This window comes from Musa acuminata, chromosome BXJ1-3 (genome assembly GCF_036884655.1).
Source record: "Musa acuminata AAA Group cultivar baxijiao chromosome BXJ1-3, Cavendish_Baxijiao_AAA, whole genome shotgun sequence".
NCBI classification, from domain to species: domain Eukaryota; kingdom Viridiplantae; phylum Streptophyta; class Magnoliopsida; order Zingiberales; family Musaceae; genus Musa; species Musa acuminata.
In genome coordinates this window covers 32,504,148-32,522,625 of record NC_088329.1, presented here as the reverse complement: position 1 = coordinate 32,522,625, position 18,478 = coordinate 32,504,148, and the positions used below count along the sequence as shown (strand labels likewise).

General features: G+C 38.4%; 3 protein-coding genes across 3 annotated transcripts; 2 read left to right on the top strand and 1 right to left on the bottom strand.

The window, feature by feature from the left end:
* The first annotated feature begins 12,099 nt into the window (after window positions 1–12,099).
* Window positions 12,100–13,427, top strand: LOC135624835 (scopoletin glucosyltransferase-like). Its single transcript, XM_065128848.1, has one exon. The coding sequence runs from the start codon at window positions 12,149–12,151 to the stop codon at window positions 13,097–13,099; it is 951 nt and encodes a 316-aa protein (XP_064984920.1). The 5' UTR covers window positions 12,100–12,148; the 3' UTR covers window positions 13,100–13,427.
* LOC135638631 (anthocyanidin 3-O-glucosyltransferase 4-like) lies at window positions 13,231–13,689 on the top strand. The gene has a single exon (XM_065151835.1). It carries the CDS (start codon window positions 13,231–13,233, stop codon window positions 13,687–13,689), a length of 459 nt encoding a protein of 152 aa, XP_065007907.1.
* Window positions 13,690–16,170: 2,481 nt separating this feature from the next.
* On the bottom strand, window positions 16,171–16,679 carry LOC135638626 (uncharacterized). Its single transcript, XM_065151830.1, has 2 exons — window positions 16,472–16,679; window positions 16,171–16,370 (listed from the first exon to the last, which is right to left on the bottom strand). Exons 1-2 carry the CDS (start codon window positions 16,677–16,679, stop codon window positions 16,171–16,173), a joined length of 408 nt encoding a protein of 135 aa, XP_065007902.1.
* Window positions 16,680–18,478: the final 1,799 nt, after the last annotated feature.

Here is an 18,478-nt window from a genome sequence, read left to right as displayed (position 1 = left end):
CACTATATGACAATAAGGCATCATCAACCATTCAGCATTTCATAAGCAAATCAATCAGTGAACTCATTCCCTAATGAACACCTATATTGTATCCCTAGTGTTCCCACATGAGTAGCTATGAGACCAGCTGCATCCATTATATGGACAGATATACAACACACCAGTCTGTCCAGTCATCTTGATGTCCCTCTCGAGTAACCTATGACCAAGATTATTTAGGATTTGTGTTTAAAGACAAATCGATCTCATTATCGTGATCTCATCACGATCTGATTCCCATTGCACAAATCTAAGGACATCACAATATATATATGCATATATGTAATAGTTAATATAAAATGATAATACCAAAATATAATAAGTAAAAAGACTATGTGTCAAGTCATATGTGCCATCACTCACGTGATTGGCTTACAGGATATATATAACTAGCATATGAGATATCCGCCGGAGCCCCTATCTTATTGGATATCCAATAAGCCCTTGAATTATTGGATCGTATGGATGAGATTCAATAAGAGCCTATGAGAGATTATTGGATAGAGATCCACTAATCTAAGAGGCTTAGGTAGTTGGATGGAGATCCAATACCCAATAGGGCAAGATCCATTAGGGTTAAGTTGACAGGAGACCTCTATAAATAGGAGGGAACTAATGGTTTATAAGCTAGAACTTTTTATATTGCCTCTCCTATTCTCCTCCCCTTCTTATCCTCAGATAACAAGCCTGGAGTTTTGAGGAGCATCAATGCAGTCATACTTTGTGGATCATCACTAGAGATGAGGACGCTTGACCTCCTTCACCCTCTCCTAGATATCTACAAGGATTCAGGGATATACGATTTCCTTAAGTAACATAATCTTTCATATTTGTAGTTTTAAGTTTCATGATTTTTATGCACTAATCTTCACATGACAACGACTATGTATTTGAGAAATTGAAGATTTTATTTTTAATGTTCTTCCACTGCGCATGTGATGTCGCCCCTAGATTTCTCTACATGTTTCTCATTCTAACATTACCAAAATCACCTATAGTGTAAGATATGAATAAATCACTATAAGAAGTAATATAAAATGAAACACCATAGTCAATTACTCAATTATTGTCCCGAGGTTTAATTGACACATCCGTAATCACAAACAATAACGATATCACCTTCAACAACAACTATATTGGTCTCTTTATCTTTTTTCTTCATTTCATTCTGTTCTCGCTTCCAAAACCTACACTCTTTTATTTATTTGACTTGGCCTATTACAATGAAAACACTTGAATTTTCTTCTAGACTTAGATCTTCCTCTATAACTATGTGGATTTCTACTATGACTTCTTCCATGTCTTTCTTATTTTTCAATAACAAGTGCACTAGAAGAAGATTCTTTCTGATCTTTCCTTCTGGCATATTGATTTAGCAAATTATCATTGACCATATCTATAGTTAGAGTCCCCTCGAGTGGGGAGTTACAAATTATCATAAAATACGTTTCCCAACTTCTCGATAAAGAGTTGAAAAGTTATAATCCTTGCATCTCATTATCTATATACATTTTCATAGCAACCAACTTGTTTGTAAGACTCTGAAATAAGTTTATGTGCTCAATAATGTTACTATCATATTTATACTTCTAATTGATAAACCTTATGAGGAGAGAAATTTTACTTCTCATTGTCTTTTTTGCAAAGAAATTTTCTAACCTTTGCCAAACAATATCAACTCTGCTTTCATCAGAAATATGCTCATGCAAATTTACATCCATCAATCTTCTAATATAGGCAATAGCTTTTCTATGTTAAACCTCTCATTCCTTGTCTTCCATAGTAGAAGATTTTTCTTTAACTTTAATGAACTTATATAAATTTTTATGATAGAGCAAATCTTTCATTATATGTCTCCAAGTGGAATAATTTGATGAGTTTAATTTAATCATATCATCTGACTTTTCTATTTTAATCACACAAGAAAAACAAGCACCAAATAACCTAATACTATAATACCATTTATTAGGAAAAACTATTATAGTGGAATAATTCTTTTCCCTCTTTTTGTATCAAAATGAGATTCCTTACCAAAATGTCAACTTATTACCAAAAATAAATATTAACCAAAGCAACATAAATAAACAATAGGACAATGAATCAATCATAAAGTGAGATATCAAATTTTTATTTAGAAAACTCAATGCGAAAAAAATCATGGGACCGTAGTACACTTCAAACTTCCGCTATCACCAATAATGATAACATGTTTATAATAAGTCTTCTCCAAAATAATTAGAGGATTACAATAATATCAACAACATATATCTTGGCTTAACAATAATATATGAAAATTTTAGACCTTACAGGTGGGTATAACAGAAAAGTATCTTAGAGAGGATAAATTATAGATTGGTACCATTAAGATTGTAAAGCTTATTGCAATAATTCTTAACTTGAGATATAAAATTTTAGCTATAAAATTTAATCGCTTGATTATGTAGCAAAAGCCTCAAATCTTAACTTTATCTCTTCGTTTCTCTCTATGTTCTTTTGTTAGGACTCCAGCTAAGAGAGTCCTAATTGAGAGGGACATTCATGTAAAACCTACCTAAGCCGACCTCTTTTAAAGAAGTGAAGAGGCCGACTAGGGTTAGGAGGTTATTTCTTAGAGAAGAATTAGGAGTTGTAAAAGAATCGGAGTCTTGAGTAGGAGTCCTATTAGGAGTTAGGGTTTAGAAGCCTTATAAATAGCCATGTATTCCTCCTCTTTTGATAAGCAATAGATGAATCTTTTATGCAGCCTTTGAGCAGTAACTTGGAGGGAGGAACCCCTATAGAGTTCCAAGGAGGTCGATCCCCTAAAGAAATCAACCCCAAGTTTAGAATATGCAAGGGTTCTAACACTTGGTATCAAAGCAGCATTCTTGGCATCTCGCTGCCCTTCCACAGCCATCCATCAACCTTCCACAACCGCCCAAAGCAATTCCCACAATTGCTTAAAAGATCGTCGCCAAATTCCGTCGTCATCTCCACCACTGCGGATCATCCTTTGATCTCCCCATGAATTACAACAGGTTCTGGTTTCCTACCTTACTGCTGCTGCAATTTAGTTATTCTTATTCAAAAATCCCAAAAAAATTGTTCCTATATTGCTGCATAAACTTTTCGTCACAAAGTTTTCATCTATACGACGAAAGATACATTGCAGAATTCCAACCGCATAACACTATCTGTTTGATCTTGCTACCATGTTTTTTCTATCCAAATTTCTATAAAATTTTTATGAAATTTTTGACACTTCCTAACAGCAGATTTCCCTTTAGTTTTGTCAAAAAATTCTCAATATAAACTATTGATCTTTTACGTCTAATCTGCTATACTTGAAAATCTGTATTGTAAAATTTCAACCACATAGTATTGTTTGTTTGATCTTGATACTTTGTTTTTTCTGTCCAAATCTCTACAAAATTTTTATGATAGCTTTGACATTTTCTAATAGTAGATTTTCCTTGGTTTTGTCAAAAAAATCTCAATATAACTACTGATCTTTTACGTCCAATCTGATATACTTGAAAATCTGTGCTATAGAAAATTTCAGCCGCATATTGTTGCCTTAACCCATCTATTTGCAATCTTTTCTGAACAAAATTTCTTAGATACTTCATAGATCATCTTGGCTTCCATCTAAGATTGATCTACTGAGAAGTTCATCTCTAAAAATGATTTTGCGTTACTGTAAATTTTCGTCCCAAGCCGTTGAAATTTTTCGACGAGAATTCTGCTATCGCAGCTTGCACCAATTTCCTTGCTATTATACTGCCGAAATTTTCTTGATTAAATTAGACATCCTTGCTGTCATATAAACTGTGATTTTGCTATCAATTCCCTCCTCAATTCTAAGTTTTTTGTGGAAATTTCATCGAGAAACCGTTGTTTCTTCGACGACAATTCTGCTCTTACAAGACAGCATATACTTGCTGCAACTTCCACTGATTTCTATCAAACCTTTACTGCCATCTACCATAGATCCAAAACTTTCATCCACAGCCCTAAAACTTCACCAAACCACACCCTCAAACTGCACCCAAAATAGCCACAAAAGAAGCCTAAACCGTAGCCTACATCCACCAACCCTTTCGACTATCACCTCTCTCAACCAATACATGCCTTTAACCCAACAACAAAAGAGAGATCTTAACATCACAGATTTGGCGACATATACTATGGCATCTGAGGAGGTAATCAATGCTAAATTTGAAGCCTCAAAGCCTTCGAGGCGTGAATGGAGGATAAGATTCGGACGCTCTTTACCGAACTCAGATTGGGCCGACCACTAAGCCCGAAGAAATCACATCAAGGAGAGAGCTTTGTACAATCACACCAAGCCCGAAGATATGACTTCTAAGAGAGGGGAAGCTCTATGATCGACCCCAACTATCCATGCATGAGAGTGGACTTCCCTAGATGGGAAGAAGGAGACCTGATTGGTTGAATCTCGCGTGCGGAGCGATATTTTCGGTACCACAAAACCGCAATTGCATCTATGGTGAAAATTGCAGCTATACATCTTGAAGGGGATGCCATACAATGGTTTGACTAGTTTGAATACACTCATGGAGTCCTCTCATGGTGACAATTCAAAGAAGGACTGCTGATCCGCTTCAGACCAACCGATTACGAGAATATTGACGGACAACTAGCAAAGATCCGACAAACCTCTACCATTCAGGAGTACCAAACCAGGTTTGAAAGGTTATCTAATCAAACTCGTGATTAGTCTCAAAAACAGCTATTGAGGACCTTCATTGAGGGCTTAAAGCCGGAGATCTGAGAAGAAGTTAAAATGCGACAATCGTACACGCTTATGGCAGCCATCTCTTTCTCACGACATCAAGAGGAGCAATTGAACCATGAAGCTCGAAGGACTAGGGTCACTCCTCAACCAACAATATTGAAGCCCTTAGCCCCCCCTACTGTCGACCAAGTACCAAAGAGGTTAACAAGAGAAGAGCTTCGAGAGTGATATGCGAAGGGGTTATGTTGGCATTGTGACGAGCCGTGGAGCCGTGAGCATCGCTGTAGTAAAGGGAGACTTCTTATGATTGAACTAATAGAAGAAGAGGTCATTGAACATCCAGAAGAGAGCCTTGAACATGAAGAAGAAGATGCAGAAGAAGAGCCACAACCGACCGAAGTTACGGTACATGCACTAGCCGGCTACTTAAACCCGCAAACGATGAAAGTTGGAGGCCTTCTTAAACAACAACCGATCACTGTTCTCATCGACACGGGCAGTACTAATAACTTTCTAAATAGTAAGGTTACTGTCTAGATGGCCTTACCTATCGAGAATTGCAGCAGGTTTGACGTTAAGGTCGCCGATAGATGGATTTTGAAGTATGATCGTAGGCGCTCGCAAGTGAAACTATTGCTGATCATGAGGCCTTACCAAGAGATAATTGCATATTTCTTCCTTCTCCCTCTTGATGATCATGAGGCCATGCTCAAAATTAAATGGTTGACGACATTAGGTGATGTTTCTTGAAATTTTATGCAACTAATTATGAAATTTTACAGTAAGGAGAAACAGGTGATATTGCGCGGAAAACGTGGGGGCGACGTAACGAAGATTTGCACACAACAAATGGAGAAGGTTGTGCATAAAGCATGCAGTGGCTTTTTAGCACAACTTGAGCAGCAAACTAAGGGAGAGCCAATAGAATTTGAAGACCCAAATCTACTTCCTTTGCTTGCTGAATTTTTAGATATATTTGATGAATCGCGCAACCTAACTCTTACCCGTCGGCATGATCATTGTATAATAATTCTTCTAGGCAACTCTCCAGCAAATACTCAGCCATATTAGTATCCACATCTCCAGAAGGATGAAATAGAAAGGATTGTTAAAGAGATGCTCGAAACAAGAGTTATTCGACAAAGTTGCAGCCCCTACTCTTCACCGGTGCTCCTCGTACGAAAGAAGGACAGAACATGGCGATTGTGTATTGATTACCGAGCTCTCAATGGAATAACCGTCAAGGATAAATACCCTATTCCAATAGCAGATGAATTGCTAGATGAAAGGGAGCACAAATCTTCACAAAGCTGGACCTTTGATCAGGGTATCATCAAATACGAGTGTATGAAGAAGACATACCGAAAACCACCTTTAGAACACACAATAACCACTACGAATGTTTGCTTTCTTTAACAGAAGGTAGAATATCTTGGGCATATCATATCAGAGAAAGGTGTGGCAGTGGACCCCTTCAAAATTGGAGCAATGCAAAACTGGCTGACCCCGAGGAACATAAAATTGCTATATGGATTTCTGGGTTTAATAGGCTACTACCGCAAGTTCGTGAAAAACTATGGAAAGATCAGTGCACTACTTACTTCCTTACTGAAAAAGATGTCTTTCAATGGTGGGATAAAGCCTCCACTGCCTTCGACAAACTTAAGGCAGCCATGATGACGACACCGTTGCTAGCACTACCAGATTTCAGCCGACCCTTCATTATTGAGACCGACACATCTGGAGTCAGAATTGGAGCCATTCTCATGCAAGATGGTCGACCACTTGTCACGCCCCCTCGAATTTAGTTCTCATTTAGGAGGTGTGAATCTAATTCAAGATTGATAATATTTAATTCAACAAACAATCCAAGATCCAATCACACCTTTGAGGTCACTAAGAAAAACATTCAAGTCATTCACCTCTACAATCCACAATTCACAAAACCTGTGCAGTCTATAATCATATATCATGTCACTAGATGATTCTTAAAATCCAAAAGTAACTTAACTAAACCATAACTATATCATAAATCCATAAGCGCGATAATTAATGCAATTACAAAACCAACATGTACTACATGTTTATATCAGTACACAGTTTAGACTTAACATTTCCAAAAATCCTGACGTAAGAGGTACTTATCAAATATTTACAAGATACATCAATCTAGATTTGTCATTGATATTTCATTACACCCAAAAAGAACTTGTACAACATCAACCTATCAAGTACAAAATATTTGTCTCAAAATCTTCTAGTCTTCCACTACCTCAACCCAATTTACACATTTTAGTGAGCGATAAGCTATCCTGAAAAATTTATATAGCAACGGGGTGAGCATATAAAGCTCAGCAAATGACTAACATATCCATAGCAAAGAGGATAGTTTTCAAACAATTGAGGTATCAAAATGCAAAGCAGAGATACAGGATGAAACAGTAGCATGTTTTGTTTGAATGCATAATTACAATATCATATCGTTCGAAGCACGTTTTATTCATACAATCGAGGAAAGGTAATTGGAGCATATCATTGGCATAAGGAGCATATCGATGACATATGGTAGTTTTCAAGGTATAACAAAGACTTATAACATTTCATAAATATATCAAAGAACAAAACATGAATAGAAGCTCAAATGTCACATGACGATGCATTCATTTCATTCTTATCCAAAGCATGCATAGAAACATAGCCAAAGCTTTGGATATCATATCAAACACATAGAAGGTGAAGTGGGATCATAACATAATATGGTCCATCCATTTCTGAATGACCAACAAACATAAGTCTCCCACGTCTGGGAGCTCCATCCACCCACGTCTGAGTGAAGTCATAGGGGGCCGGTAGAGCATCGCGGGCTCTAAGCATAACTCCCTTTACCATTTCTGGCAAAGGTTCACATTTATCCCACAAACACCAGAGTACAAAGGGACAGTATGAATAATGAAATTAGCATATATTGGAAGCACATGCGGAACAACGAAATATACATATGCCTTTCGAGTCAATACGATACAAACATAATCTTTCACAATGTATTCAGATTTGAAAGGAAACAAAAGCAAGAGTATACAAGGATTTCAAGAAATCACATATGGCTCAATTGAAATAAGAAAGTTAGATGAATTCAATGTCCAAGGAAATAAAACTGGAAGAGGCACATATCGAAAGCAAATGCGGAACAATGGGATGCATGTGCCGAATCATTACGATGCAAACATGAACTTTAGATGATAGCTACAGATGTACAAATAAATAAAGGACAAAAGTATACAGGAATTTAAGGTAATAATGTAAAGCTTAACTGAAGAGTGTTTGCCGAAATCGATTTCCAAAGAGAAGAAACAAGGAAAGCCGAAATCGACCAAAGCTCGATTCTGGCAGAATTTGATAGGAACATTGTATAAATTATTTGGATAACCAATTATGCTCCAATTTATACAAAATATGTGTCATTAGAAAGCTTTGTCAATCTAGTTTTAGGCAAATCAAGTTTTACAAGATTTGGAATTTACAACAGGGAGTTACAGATAATTTCGTAGCAAAAGGTCTAAAAATATTAGCTCTGTTTTACTGAATCCATAGGGTCAATGAAAGCAGATGTTTTAGTTAGTAATTCTAATCTAAAAATTTCAAATCAGGTATATACAGAAAGAATTTTGAGTCTATCTTCGAATAAATCATACATTGTATGAATCTGAGTTCACAGCAGAAAGTTATAAGTAGTTAAGCAACAAGAGGTCAGAAATTTCAGTCCCTGTTTTGCAGAATTTGTAGGGTTAATTTAAACTCCAAATCATTCGATCTTTATATCAAAATAAAGATTTTCTTATCTAATTTCAAATGGAACAGGTTTTGTCTAAATCAGAGTTTATTACAAAATGTTATGATTGAAACATTGTATAGAAGTCAGATTACCAAAAAATTACAGATTCATAGCTTTATATCAAAACGAAAGAAGGCCTGGTTCTCAGTTGAAATCTTTCAAATTTTGTAGAATAAAAGTAGAAACAGAGATTAAGGTTACTGTGGGATTGGGTTAGAATACTTGCCTTAAAATTATTTGAATCCCAAATGTAGAAAAATTGATGAAAAACCTCAAGCTCTTCTTCTTCTTCTTCTTCTTCTTTTCTCAAACTCACGTTGGCTGCAACTCTTCAGGTTTATTTTCTTTAACCTTTCATCTAATTATTTGGGTTTTGGCTAATGCAAAAGTTGCAAGGTGTCATGCATGCATGAAAGGGGCTAGGTGTCATCTTTAGAGCAAAGATAAGTTGCACCAACTTTATGTTAGTTAGTGACACATGTCCACTATATTTTTTTTTCTTTTTTTTTAACTTAAATCTGAATCTTTCATAAATTATATCAAACTTCTAATATTTACTCCCTAGCCATAAACCTTTAATATAATATCATTTAATATAAAATAATTATTAAATAATCTTTATTTTTTACAAACAAACCTTTTACTAAATTTTTAAAAATAGGGGATGTTACACCACTCGCATACACTAGTAAGGCATTATCTCCCTCCCATCAAAATAAGTCAACATATGATAAGGAGATACTCGCCATTGTGCACGCAGCAACGAGGTGGAGACCCTACTTGATCGGTCGACGATTTCAAATTAAAATCGACCATAGAAGCCTTAAGTACTTTTTTGAGCAAAAGATATCATCCCTTGAGCAGCAAAAATGGGTAACAAAACTTCTTGGATTTGATTATGAAATAACTTATAAAAAGGGGAGAGAGAATGTTATTTCAGATACACTTTCGCGGCTACCCGAGCAAGTTGAATTTTTGGATGTTTCACATCCGACCAGCAACTTCCTTGAGGATATTAAGATGGAATGACAGGAAGATTCGGAGATCAGTAAGATCATAAAAAAATTGGAGGAAGCACCAAGCTCTGTGTCTCATTACAATTGGGACTCAAAAAAATTACACTATAAGGGACACATTGTGCTTGCGACAAATTCTACTTGCATCTTCACGAGCAGATTTTGGACAAATTTATTCCATATACAAGGTATTAAATTGAAAAAGAGTATGACATATCACCCACAAACCGATGGCCAGACAGAAGTTGTAAATAGGTGCTTGGAGATAGCCCAAAGCCACTCACCAAATATGACTACCCAAGGAGAACTCCAGACCTAGCTAAGTGCCATTATTGATCGACAGATCGTGACTCAACGACGACGACTCACTACTGAAGTGCTAATACAGTGGGCGAACCTACCAACAGAAGATGTCATTTGGGAGAACTATGATGACTTGAAGATCAAATTCTCAGAATTCATGAATCGTCAGCCTCGAGGACAAGGCTGATTTGAAGAGGGCGGGTCTGTTAGGACTCTAGCTAGAGTCCTAATTGAGAGGGACATTCATGTAAAACCTACCTAAGCCGACCCATATTAAAGAGGTAAAGAGGCCGGCTAGGGTTAGGAGGTTGTTTCTTAGAGAAGAATTAGGAGTTGTAAAGGAATAGGAGTCTTGAGTATGAGTCGTATTAGGAGTTGGTTAGAAGTAGGAGTCTTGAGTAGGAGTTCTATTAGGAGTTAGGGTTTAGAAGCCCTATAAATAGCCATATATTCCTCCTCTTTTGATAAGCAATAGATGAATCTTTTCTATAACCTTTGAGTAGCAACTTAGAGGGAGGAACCCCTATAGAGTTCCAAGGAGGCCGATCCCCTAAAGGGATCAACCCCAAGTTTAGAATCTACGAGAGTTCTAACATTTTCTCTACGTGGTCACGATTTCACCACACGCCTCTTCTCATTGCACACCCCTCGCTGTGTACGTCTCTTATGTTTTCTTTTTTTTTCTAATACATTAAATTTGGGCTCAATACTCAAATCAATCGGTCGAAGATTACCTATCAGCTTGACCTTGTTCACTCGTATGTATGCCGTTTTCTATTGACTCTATCGGAGGGTGACATGTTGTCTTGGTAATGATGATGTATTGATCGAAGGGGCCGAGTAATCAATAACCATCCACGTATCATAATTTCTGTATAATAAAGTATGCAAAACATATCATATGTGAGGTGTAAGAGAATTTATTAGCAATTGATATAAGATCACCGTAATCCTTAATTGTCGACATGCAGGAAGAATCATAATAGGGAAATCTAAATTTTATTCTTATTTATTATGATAATAAAGAAGAATGTAATTTTTTTTTATCTCCCCTTATGATAAAATAGATAATCCTAAATTATCTTTTCTTTATTTATGATAAAAGAGGATAATCATAATTTTTTTTCTCTCATAAAAATATATACTAAACAAGGAAAAAGATAACACCTTGAAGATATCGATGACATATGAGAAGTTTAATATTTTTATGTATACAGGTAATCACGTGAGAATGATTAAAATATTAATAATATTTTTCTCTAACATAAGAGAAATTAATCTCTACGTATCAGTTCTTTTTCACCATTGCTTTGACAGCTTTTGCAATCCCCCTTACAATAAATAAAGGATGCACGTCTTATGTGAGTCAAATTAACGTTTAGGTAGTGATGGAAGGGCACAAGAAGCCGAGTCAATAGTGTTCTCTCTTGTCATCATCTCTTCTCATCTACTAATTATAATAAAAGAAAATTTTTTTTTTTTAATTTTTTTCTCTACATACAAAATCATCATTTTTTAGAATATTTTACCTAATATCTGAAATACTATTTTTTTCCTTCATTTTTCTATAAATTGTCCAATTCAAGTGTTTTTATATTACATTATAGTATTTTCAATAATACTAGAAAAATATTATAATACAGTATAAAATAAATACTATATGAAAATATTTTATATTTATAATATTTTTTAATAATAATATTAGAAAATTTATTTTTTAACAATATATTATATTTTTTTAATATGTTATAGTATTTTTGGTACTGTTGAAAAATACTATAATACAATGAAAAATATTGTAAGAAAAATAAGAAAAAACATGATGGGTGACTTGGGGTTATTTCAAATATTACGTAAAAGACTAGGTGTCGTTTTGATTTTTTTTTTTTTGGGAATTCTAAAAATGAGGGGTGAGAAAAACCATTATTTTTTAGTAGGTTTTATAGTATTTTTGTTACTATGATCAAAATACTGTAACAGATTAAAATATTATAATACATACAATTTTTTTTTGAAGAACAGTTTAATTTTTTTAAATTATAAATCATTATTTAAAAATAAAAGAGAAAATATCTGAATATATTTTTGTAAAGTAAAGTAGAATCGCACATTAAATGTATCTAAAATGTTTCGAGAATAAAGTCAAAATGGTGAGTACGAAGAAGGAAGAAGATGACAATGATGATTGTGACAACAGAGTAAAAGTAGTCCATTGATGTGATGAGTCGGAATTATGTTATCATTGCCATGCTGCATAACCAAAGTGGAGACTTGCAATCTCTTCTTCCTCCTCTCCTCGTACCAATTGTGTTGATGGCTCCACGACTCCACATCTTCTTCTTCCCTCTCATGGCCGCAGGCCACATCATCCCCATGGTGGACATCGCCAGGCTCTTCGTCGGTCGCGGCGTCAAGGCCACTTTGCTTGCGCCCGCTCCTAAACCGCCCCTGCTCGATCACTGCGTCGAGAAGGCTCGCGACCTCGGCCAACATATTGACCTCCTCCTGCTTCCTCTCCCACCATCTCCCACTGGCTCGCCGGAGCGCCCGACCTTCCTCACCTCCCCGGCAATGTCGCTCGAGTTCTTCAGAGCCCTGGAGCATCTCCGCGAACCGCTCGAACGAGCTCTCAGAGAACACCGGCCGAACTGCATCATCTCCGACATGTTCTTGCCGTGGACAGCTGACGCCGCTCGCCGGCTCGGCATACCGAGGCTCGTCTTCCACGGCATGGGCTTCTTTCCTCTCTGTGTGCTGGATAGCTTGGATCGACACCTGACCGGGAGCAACACGAGGTTCGGTGACAGCGATGTCGTGGTGGTGCCCGGCCTCCCGCATCCAGTGTCGATGAAGAGATCGCAGCTGCATGACTCGGTCGAAACGAGGAATGATTTCAGCGCGTTCATGGAGAGGATCACGGAGTCTGAGATTGGAAGCCACGGGGCGGTGGTCAATAGCTTCTTCGAGATGGAAGCCGACTACGTTGACCACTACCGGGACGTGATGGGAAGGCGTGGCACATCGGACCAGTGTCTCTGTGGAACAGAGACGCCGACGAACTCGCGGAGAGAGGAGGAGCATCGGACAACTACAGAAGCATTCTCACTTGGTTGGATTCGAAGCCTTCCAATTCGGTGGTTTACGTCTGTTTCGGGAGCCTGTGCCACCTGACGGCGGCTCAGCTGCATCAGCTGGGATTTGGATTGGAGGCCTCCAGCCATGGCTTCATCTGGGCGATCAACGGCGCCGAGCAACACCTCGGAGGAAGGCAGGAGAAGGTCGAAGAACGAGGGAAGGGATTGATGGTACGAGGATGGGGGCCGCAGCGGCCGATACTGAACCACCGGGCGGTGGGGGCGTTCATTACGCACTGCGGGTGGAACTCGGTGGTGGAGGCCGTGAGCGCCGGCGTGCCGATGATCACCTGGCCCATGTTCGCGGAGCAGTTCTACAACGAGAAGCTGGTCGTCCAGGTGCTGCGGGTCGGGGTGAGCGTCGGGCCGGGGGTGTGGGGGATGGAACAGGAGAAGAAGCCGGTGGTGGGCGGAGCCGCGATCGCAGCAGCGGTGGCGCAGCTGATGGACGGCAGGGGGGAGGCCGAGGAGGGCATGAGGAAGAGAGCCGCTGCACTGAAGCAGAAGGCGAGGGACTCTGTGGGCGTTGGCGGCTCATCCTATCTCGAAATGGATCGACTGATACATGAGCTTTCAGTTAGCGAGGGCGATGCCGTCGACTCCCGGACGGGAAGCAGGTGCGGTTGATGGTGGAGGGGTCGCTTAGATGTCGAGCTCACCAATTAAATTCTTCGTCTTCCACGGTTTGTCACAGCCAATCGTGGTTGCTGCCCGCCGAATGATGGCTGGTCGCCCCCATCCCGCATGCCCTTTTATCTGCAAACGGTTCAACAGAAGAGCTCTTCTTCCATGGAGGTCATGGCGGCAAGTCAACCATGTATGTTCTTCTACTTTCACTTTTCTTTGTGGTGCTGTCATTGGAATAAGCTAATCGATATTATTTATTTTATAAATAATGATAAAATTTATTAATATTATTTTAAAAGTTTTGATATGGATATGTTAATCATTTTAAGTAATTTTATTTTAAAAAATCTTTTAGAAATAGATGGGTTCTTTTAAGTTTCCTCTTTTTAGTTCTATTTAAAGATATCATCAATGAAATAATTTTTAGATGTTTTTTTTCTGTCTCACCTTATTCTCTTTCTAGTTAACAACAATTGGTACAAAGCTACAGATAGATGTGGAGAGTTAAAAGAGTAGAAGAATACAAATTTAGAGGCCTAAAAAGTCAAAGATCTTTAAAACATTAGAGATTTAGATGCATGGATCCAAAAGGTCAATGATCTATAATAGTGAGAGGTAGAAAGTAGATTGAAGTCGTAGCTTTTCTTTCTTCTATTAGCTTTTGTATTGTATTGTATTGTATTGTATTGTATTGTATTGTCGTAGCATATATCAATGATCCTTCGATTTTAATGGTCCATTAGAATATACCGATTGATAACTTTACAAAGTCAAAGGAGAGAATCTAGAGTACCTAAACAAGCACCAGGGATAATATGGACTAATGCATAAAAGACAAGACCTATCTTGGAAATAATTGGATACATCCGAGCGGATATGGGATCTATCAAGTAAGTGCAGCTTCAAGCACTTGGCACTAACTTTGAAAACCTACGCATGGAATCAAGTGAATAAGTTTTTTTTGATTATTTTTCAACGATGGTGATAAGATGGAAGATGTTGCTATCTATCATAGAGAAAGTCGATGGGGACAGTGACACCAAAACTTAATAATTTTATTATCTCTTCTATTGAAGAATCTAAAGACATTGATGAACTTATTAATTGATGAGTTATAAAGTTTTTTTTATTTGTTCACCAACAAAAAAAAAAAAAAAAAAAATCAACCGATAAGATAATAAAATCTATCAACACAAGGGACAAAAACAAGGGAAATGTGAAGATTCAATCCGAGAGATATTCAATTCAAACTATTTTTAATATTTTATTTATTCTAGATTTGAAAACTAATTTGCTTAGTGTTTGTTATACAGCTTCAAGAGAAAGGGCTATGAGATCATTATTAAGATAGGAGTTTACCGAATTTAATATTCATATATTTCCTTTATCTCTCAATAATATTTCTCACCCTTGTCTAAAGACAAAATTAAAGAATCTGACATGGTTACGATACTTAAGATTTCGACATTAAAATTTTAGTGGATTAACAGCTTTATAAAAGAAAATTTGGTAAGAATGTGTTGTCGGCAAACAATATCATGAATAGTTTCCCAAGCCAAAATCATAGAGAGTAAAAAGAGGTATTAGGGTTGGTTACTCCATTCTATAAATCCAACATCTAATGGAGGTGAAAGATACCTCATTAAGTCGGAAACTATGAGTATATTTCTTGTAGGAAAAGTATGAGACATTCTTAGCATTTAAGAACTACAAAAACATATTGAAAAAAAGGTTGGAAGGCCTATAAAGATTCTTTGCACTGATGGTGGTGGTGGAGACCACAACTCATAAGAAATTGTAAATTTTTGTGAGGTGCATGCAATCTAAGAGCCAACTTATAATAGCTTCTATACCTCATAAGAACAGTTATAGTGCAGAGCTTACTAAAAATAAGTTCAATTCCAAATAATTTTCAATCTAAGGTAGTTAATTGGAGTATTCTTAGGACATCTGTTCAAAATATAACTCATGAAAAGTATTGATAGAATGTGAACTGATAACATATGAGATTTCCGATGATATTTTTCCAATTGTACGAGGAAATCTCGCTACTGAATTGAGAAAAATTCTCTGTTTCAATATGTATAAATGTATAAATAGATACCGTATCAAACTAATTGAAGCGTGTTTTTTTCCTTTACACTTCATTCTTCATTTTACCATGGTATTAGAACAGCGAAAAGAGCGAGAAAGGGTTGCCGCAACCACATTCCTGAGCGAGGCTTTGCCCTTGCTTCTGGCCAGCGACCATCGCCGCCGTCGCTATTTCCCGGCCAGCACCCCCCCTCGTTGCGCTACAACCGCCCTCCAACCGCTCATGCCCCATCCCGCCCCATCCCGCTTGAGCGAGAAAGGGACTCCCCATCCCACCTTCCACCGTAGTCATCCTTAGCCGAGCCTTCGCTGGAGACGATGTTGCCAGCGTCCCGTCCCGTCGTAGCCCCACGACCGCTTCCTGGCCAGAGTCCACCATCGCCCGCCTCACCTTGAGTTGTGCGGCTGCGGCTGTGACCAATCCAAGAACTTGGCGGACATCTTCTCCTTGATGTCTCGTATTAGCTCGATCACTTCCATCGGCGAGGAACCAACGATGGTCATCTGGATTCCCATGGGGTACACGTAGTTGCCATAGAAGCCTTCCTGCGACAGCAGTTGGTGCATAAGGTGGCGGGTGTTGCCGCCTTTCCAATCACCGAACTAAACTAAACGTTGCGATCTGCACCGATTGCAGCCAACCCTTCTCACTAGCAACGAGCGAATAGTTGCAGCCCTCTGCCATTACTCTCTGAACTGTATCGATTGCAGTTCTTCTTCAATGACGATCCTCCAGGAATGGACTCCCCGACTTCACCCTTGATCCGACATACGCGGCTCGTCTGAGGAGCTGCTGGCCACACTCCGGTGGTGAACATAACCTCTTCCCCATGCTCTCTTCTTCTTACTCGTTGTTGTAGATTCCTGATCACTGCCACGCTACCAGGAGCAGCCATCCTTGCTAAGCATTGTTGGGCCCAGTCTGCATTGCAACAGCGCCCGAGGTGTGGCCTTTGGCGAAGTTGCACCGAGGTGAGTGCAGCTTCGCTGCATCTTGCTCCACCTTACACAACACATTTTGGAAGAGCTCAACGTCGCAAGGGAGCTCAAGCGGCCTAGCGATGGTATACCCGACGAGCAACATCCGGAACCACTCCCACTCTCTTGCTACCCATCACTGTGTCGCTGCTAAGCAAAGTACAGTGGTGATCTTCGACGATGAAGCACGTAGCAACACTCTTCACGTTCTTCACCGCCCAGATCCCCAACCACATAATTGCTATACAGAAATCTGCAGCTTTACTTAATATTGCACAGAGCTAAACGCCTCCTTCAACAAAGAACTCATTTGCGAGCAATCCACCTCAGGCGATGCTAATTTGCACCGACACTTCTTTCTCCCTGATCATTGTCATCACTACAGACTTCCACTTTGCTCCCTCATAGCTCTCTTCATTGTCCACTAGCGATGTTCAACATCCCAGGAGCACCCAATCCAATGCTAGTCATAGGTGTCCTATAAGCTAATCACGTGAGTGATGACATGTGTGACTTGACACGCAGTTTTTTTTGTTTATATTTTAATATTTTTTCACTTTATATTATTTGTTGTTTGAATATATTGTGATGTCTATGGATCTATGCAATGAGAATTGAATCGTAATGAGATCACGATAATAAGATTGATTCGCCTTTAAACACAGATCCTAAATAATCCCAATCATAGGTTACTCGAGAGGGACATCGAGATAACCAGACAGACTGGTGTGTTGTATACCTGTTCATATAATGGTTGCAGTTGGTCTCATTGCTACTCATGTGAGGACACTAGAGATACAGTAAATGTGCTCATTGGAGAATGAGTTCACTGATTGATCCGCTTACGGAATGCTGGATGGTTGATGATGCCTTATTATTAGACAATGATTCCGTAGTCCTAGTGACATATCTGGCCTTTAGACTTGAGACATCAAGGATATTCTATATAAGTACTCCATTCTTTGATACCAGACTTATAGGTCTGGAGGTTCCAAATCTAGCACAGCCAATCATTGGGAGTGGTAGCAAATCTTACGATGACTATTAAGTGTCGATAGAGGATCATCCACTCTCAGTATCATGAGAGAAATATCCAATGTGTTCTTACTCAAACAAATCCTTGGCCAATGTCATTAAGATTGAGAGAGAAAGAGTTCTTTGGGAGAATCCGATTAGAGCGAAACTCGATTAGAAACCGTATGAGTTTGACAATACCATGCCCGGTATATGGTCTTTGGGATATTAGATGGATTAGAGACTATAAGTATATGGTAACTAAGGACAGATAGGTCTAATGGATTGAATTCCCCTATATCGTTTGGGGACTACGGCGTAGTGGCCTAGTACGTTCGTAGTCGATGAGTCGAGTGAATTATTATGAAGATAATAATTCACCGAGCAAGAAGAAATTTTGATAGGTATGACTCACGCCTAGCTCGATATTGGACCTAAAGGGTCACATACATATGATAGACATTGCGATGAGTAGAGGTTCAGATATGTGATATCCGCCGAAGCAACTATCTTATTGGATATCCAATAAACCCATGAATTATAGGATCCTATGGATGAGATTCAATAATAGCTCATAAGAGATTATTGGATAGAGATCCACTAATCTAAGAGGCTTGAGTAGTTGGATGAAGATCCAATACCCAATAGGGCAGAATCTATTAGGGTTAAGTTGATAGGGGACCACTATAAATATGAGGGAATA

Coding starts and splice junctions, on each gene's coding strand:
- LOC135624835 (XM_065128848.1), top strand. CDS start 12,149: ATGAGTCGGAATTATGTTATCATTGCCATGCTGCATAACCAAAGTGGA.
- LOC135638631 (XM_065151835.1), top strand. CDS start 13,231: ATGGTACGAGGATGGGGGCCGCAGCGGCCGATACTGAACCACCGGGCG.
- LOC135638626 (XM_065151830.1), bottom strand. CDS start 16,679: ATGGCTGCTCCTGGTAGCGTGGCAGTGATCAGGAATCTACAACAACGA. Junction 16,371..16,471: donor CAATCGATACAGTTCAGAGA/GTAATGGCAGAG, acceptor GTGATTGGAAAG/GCGGCAACACCCGCCACCTT.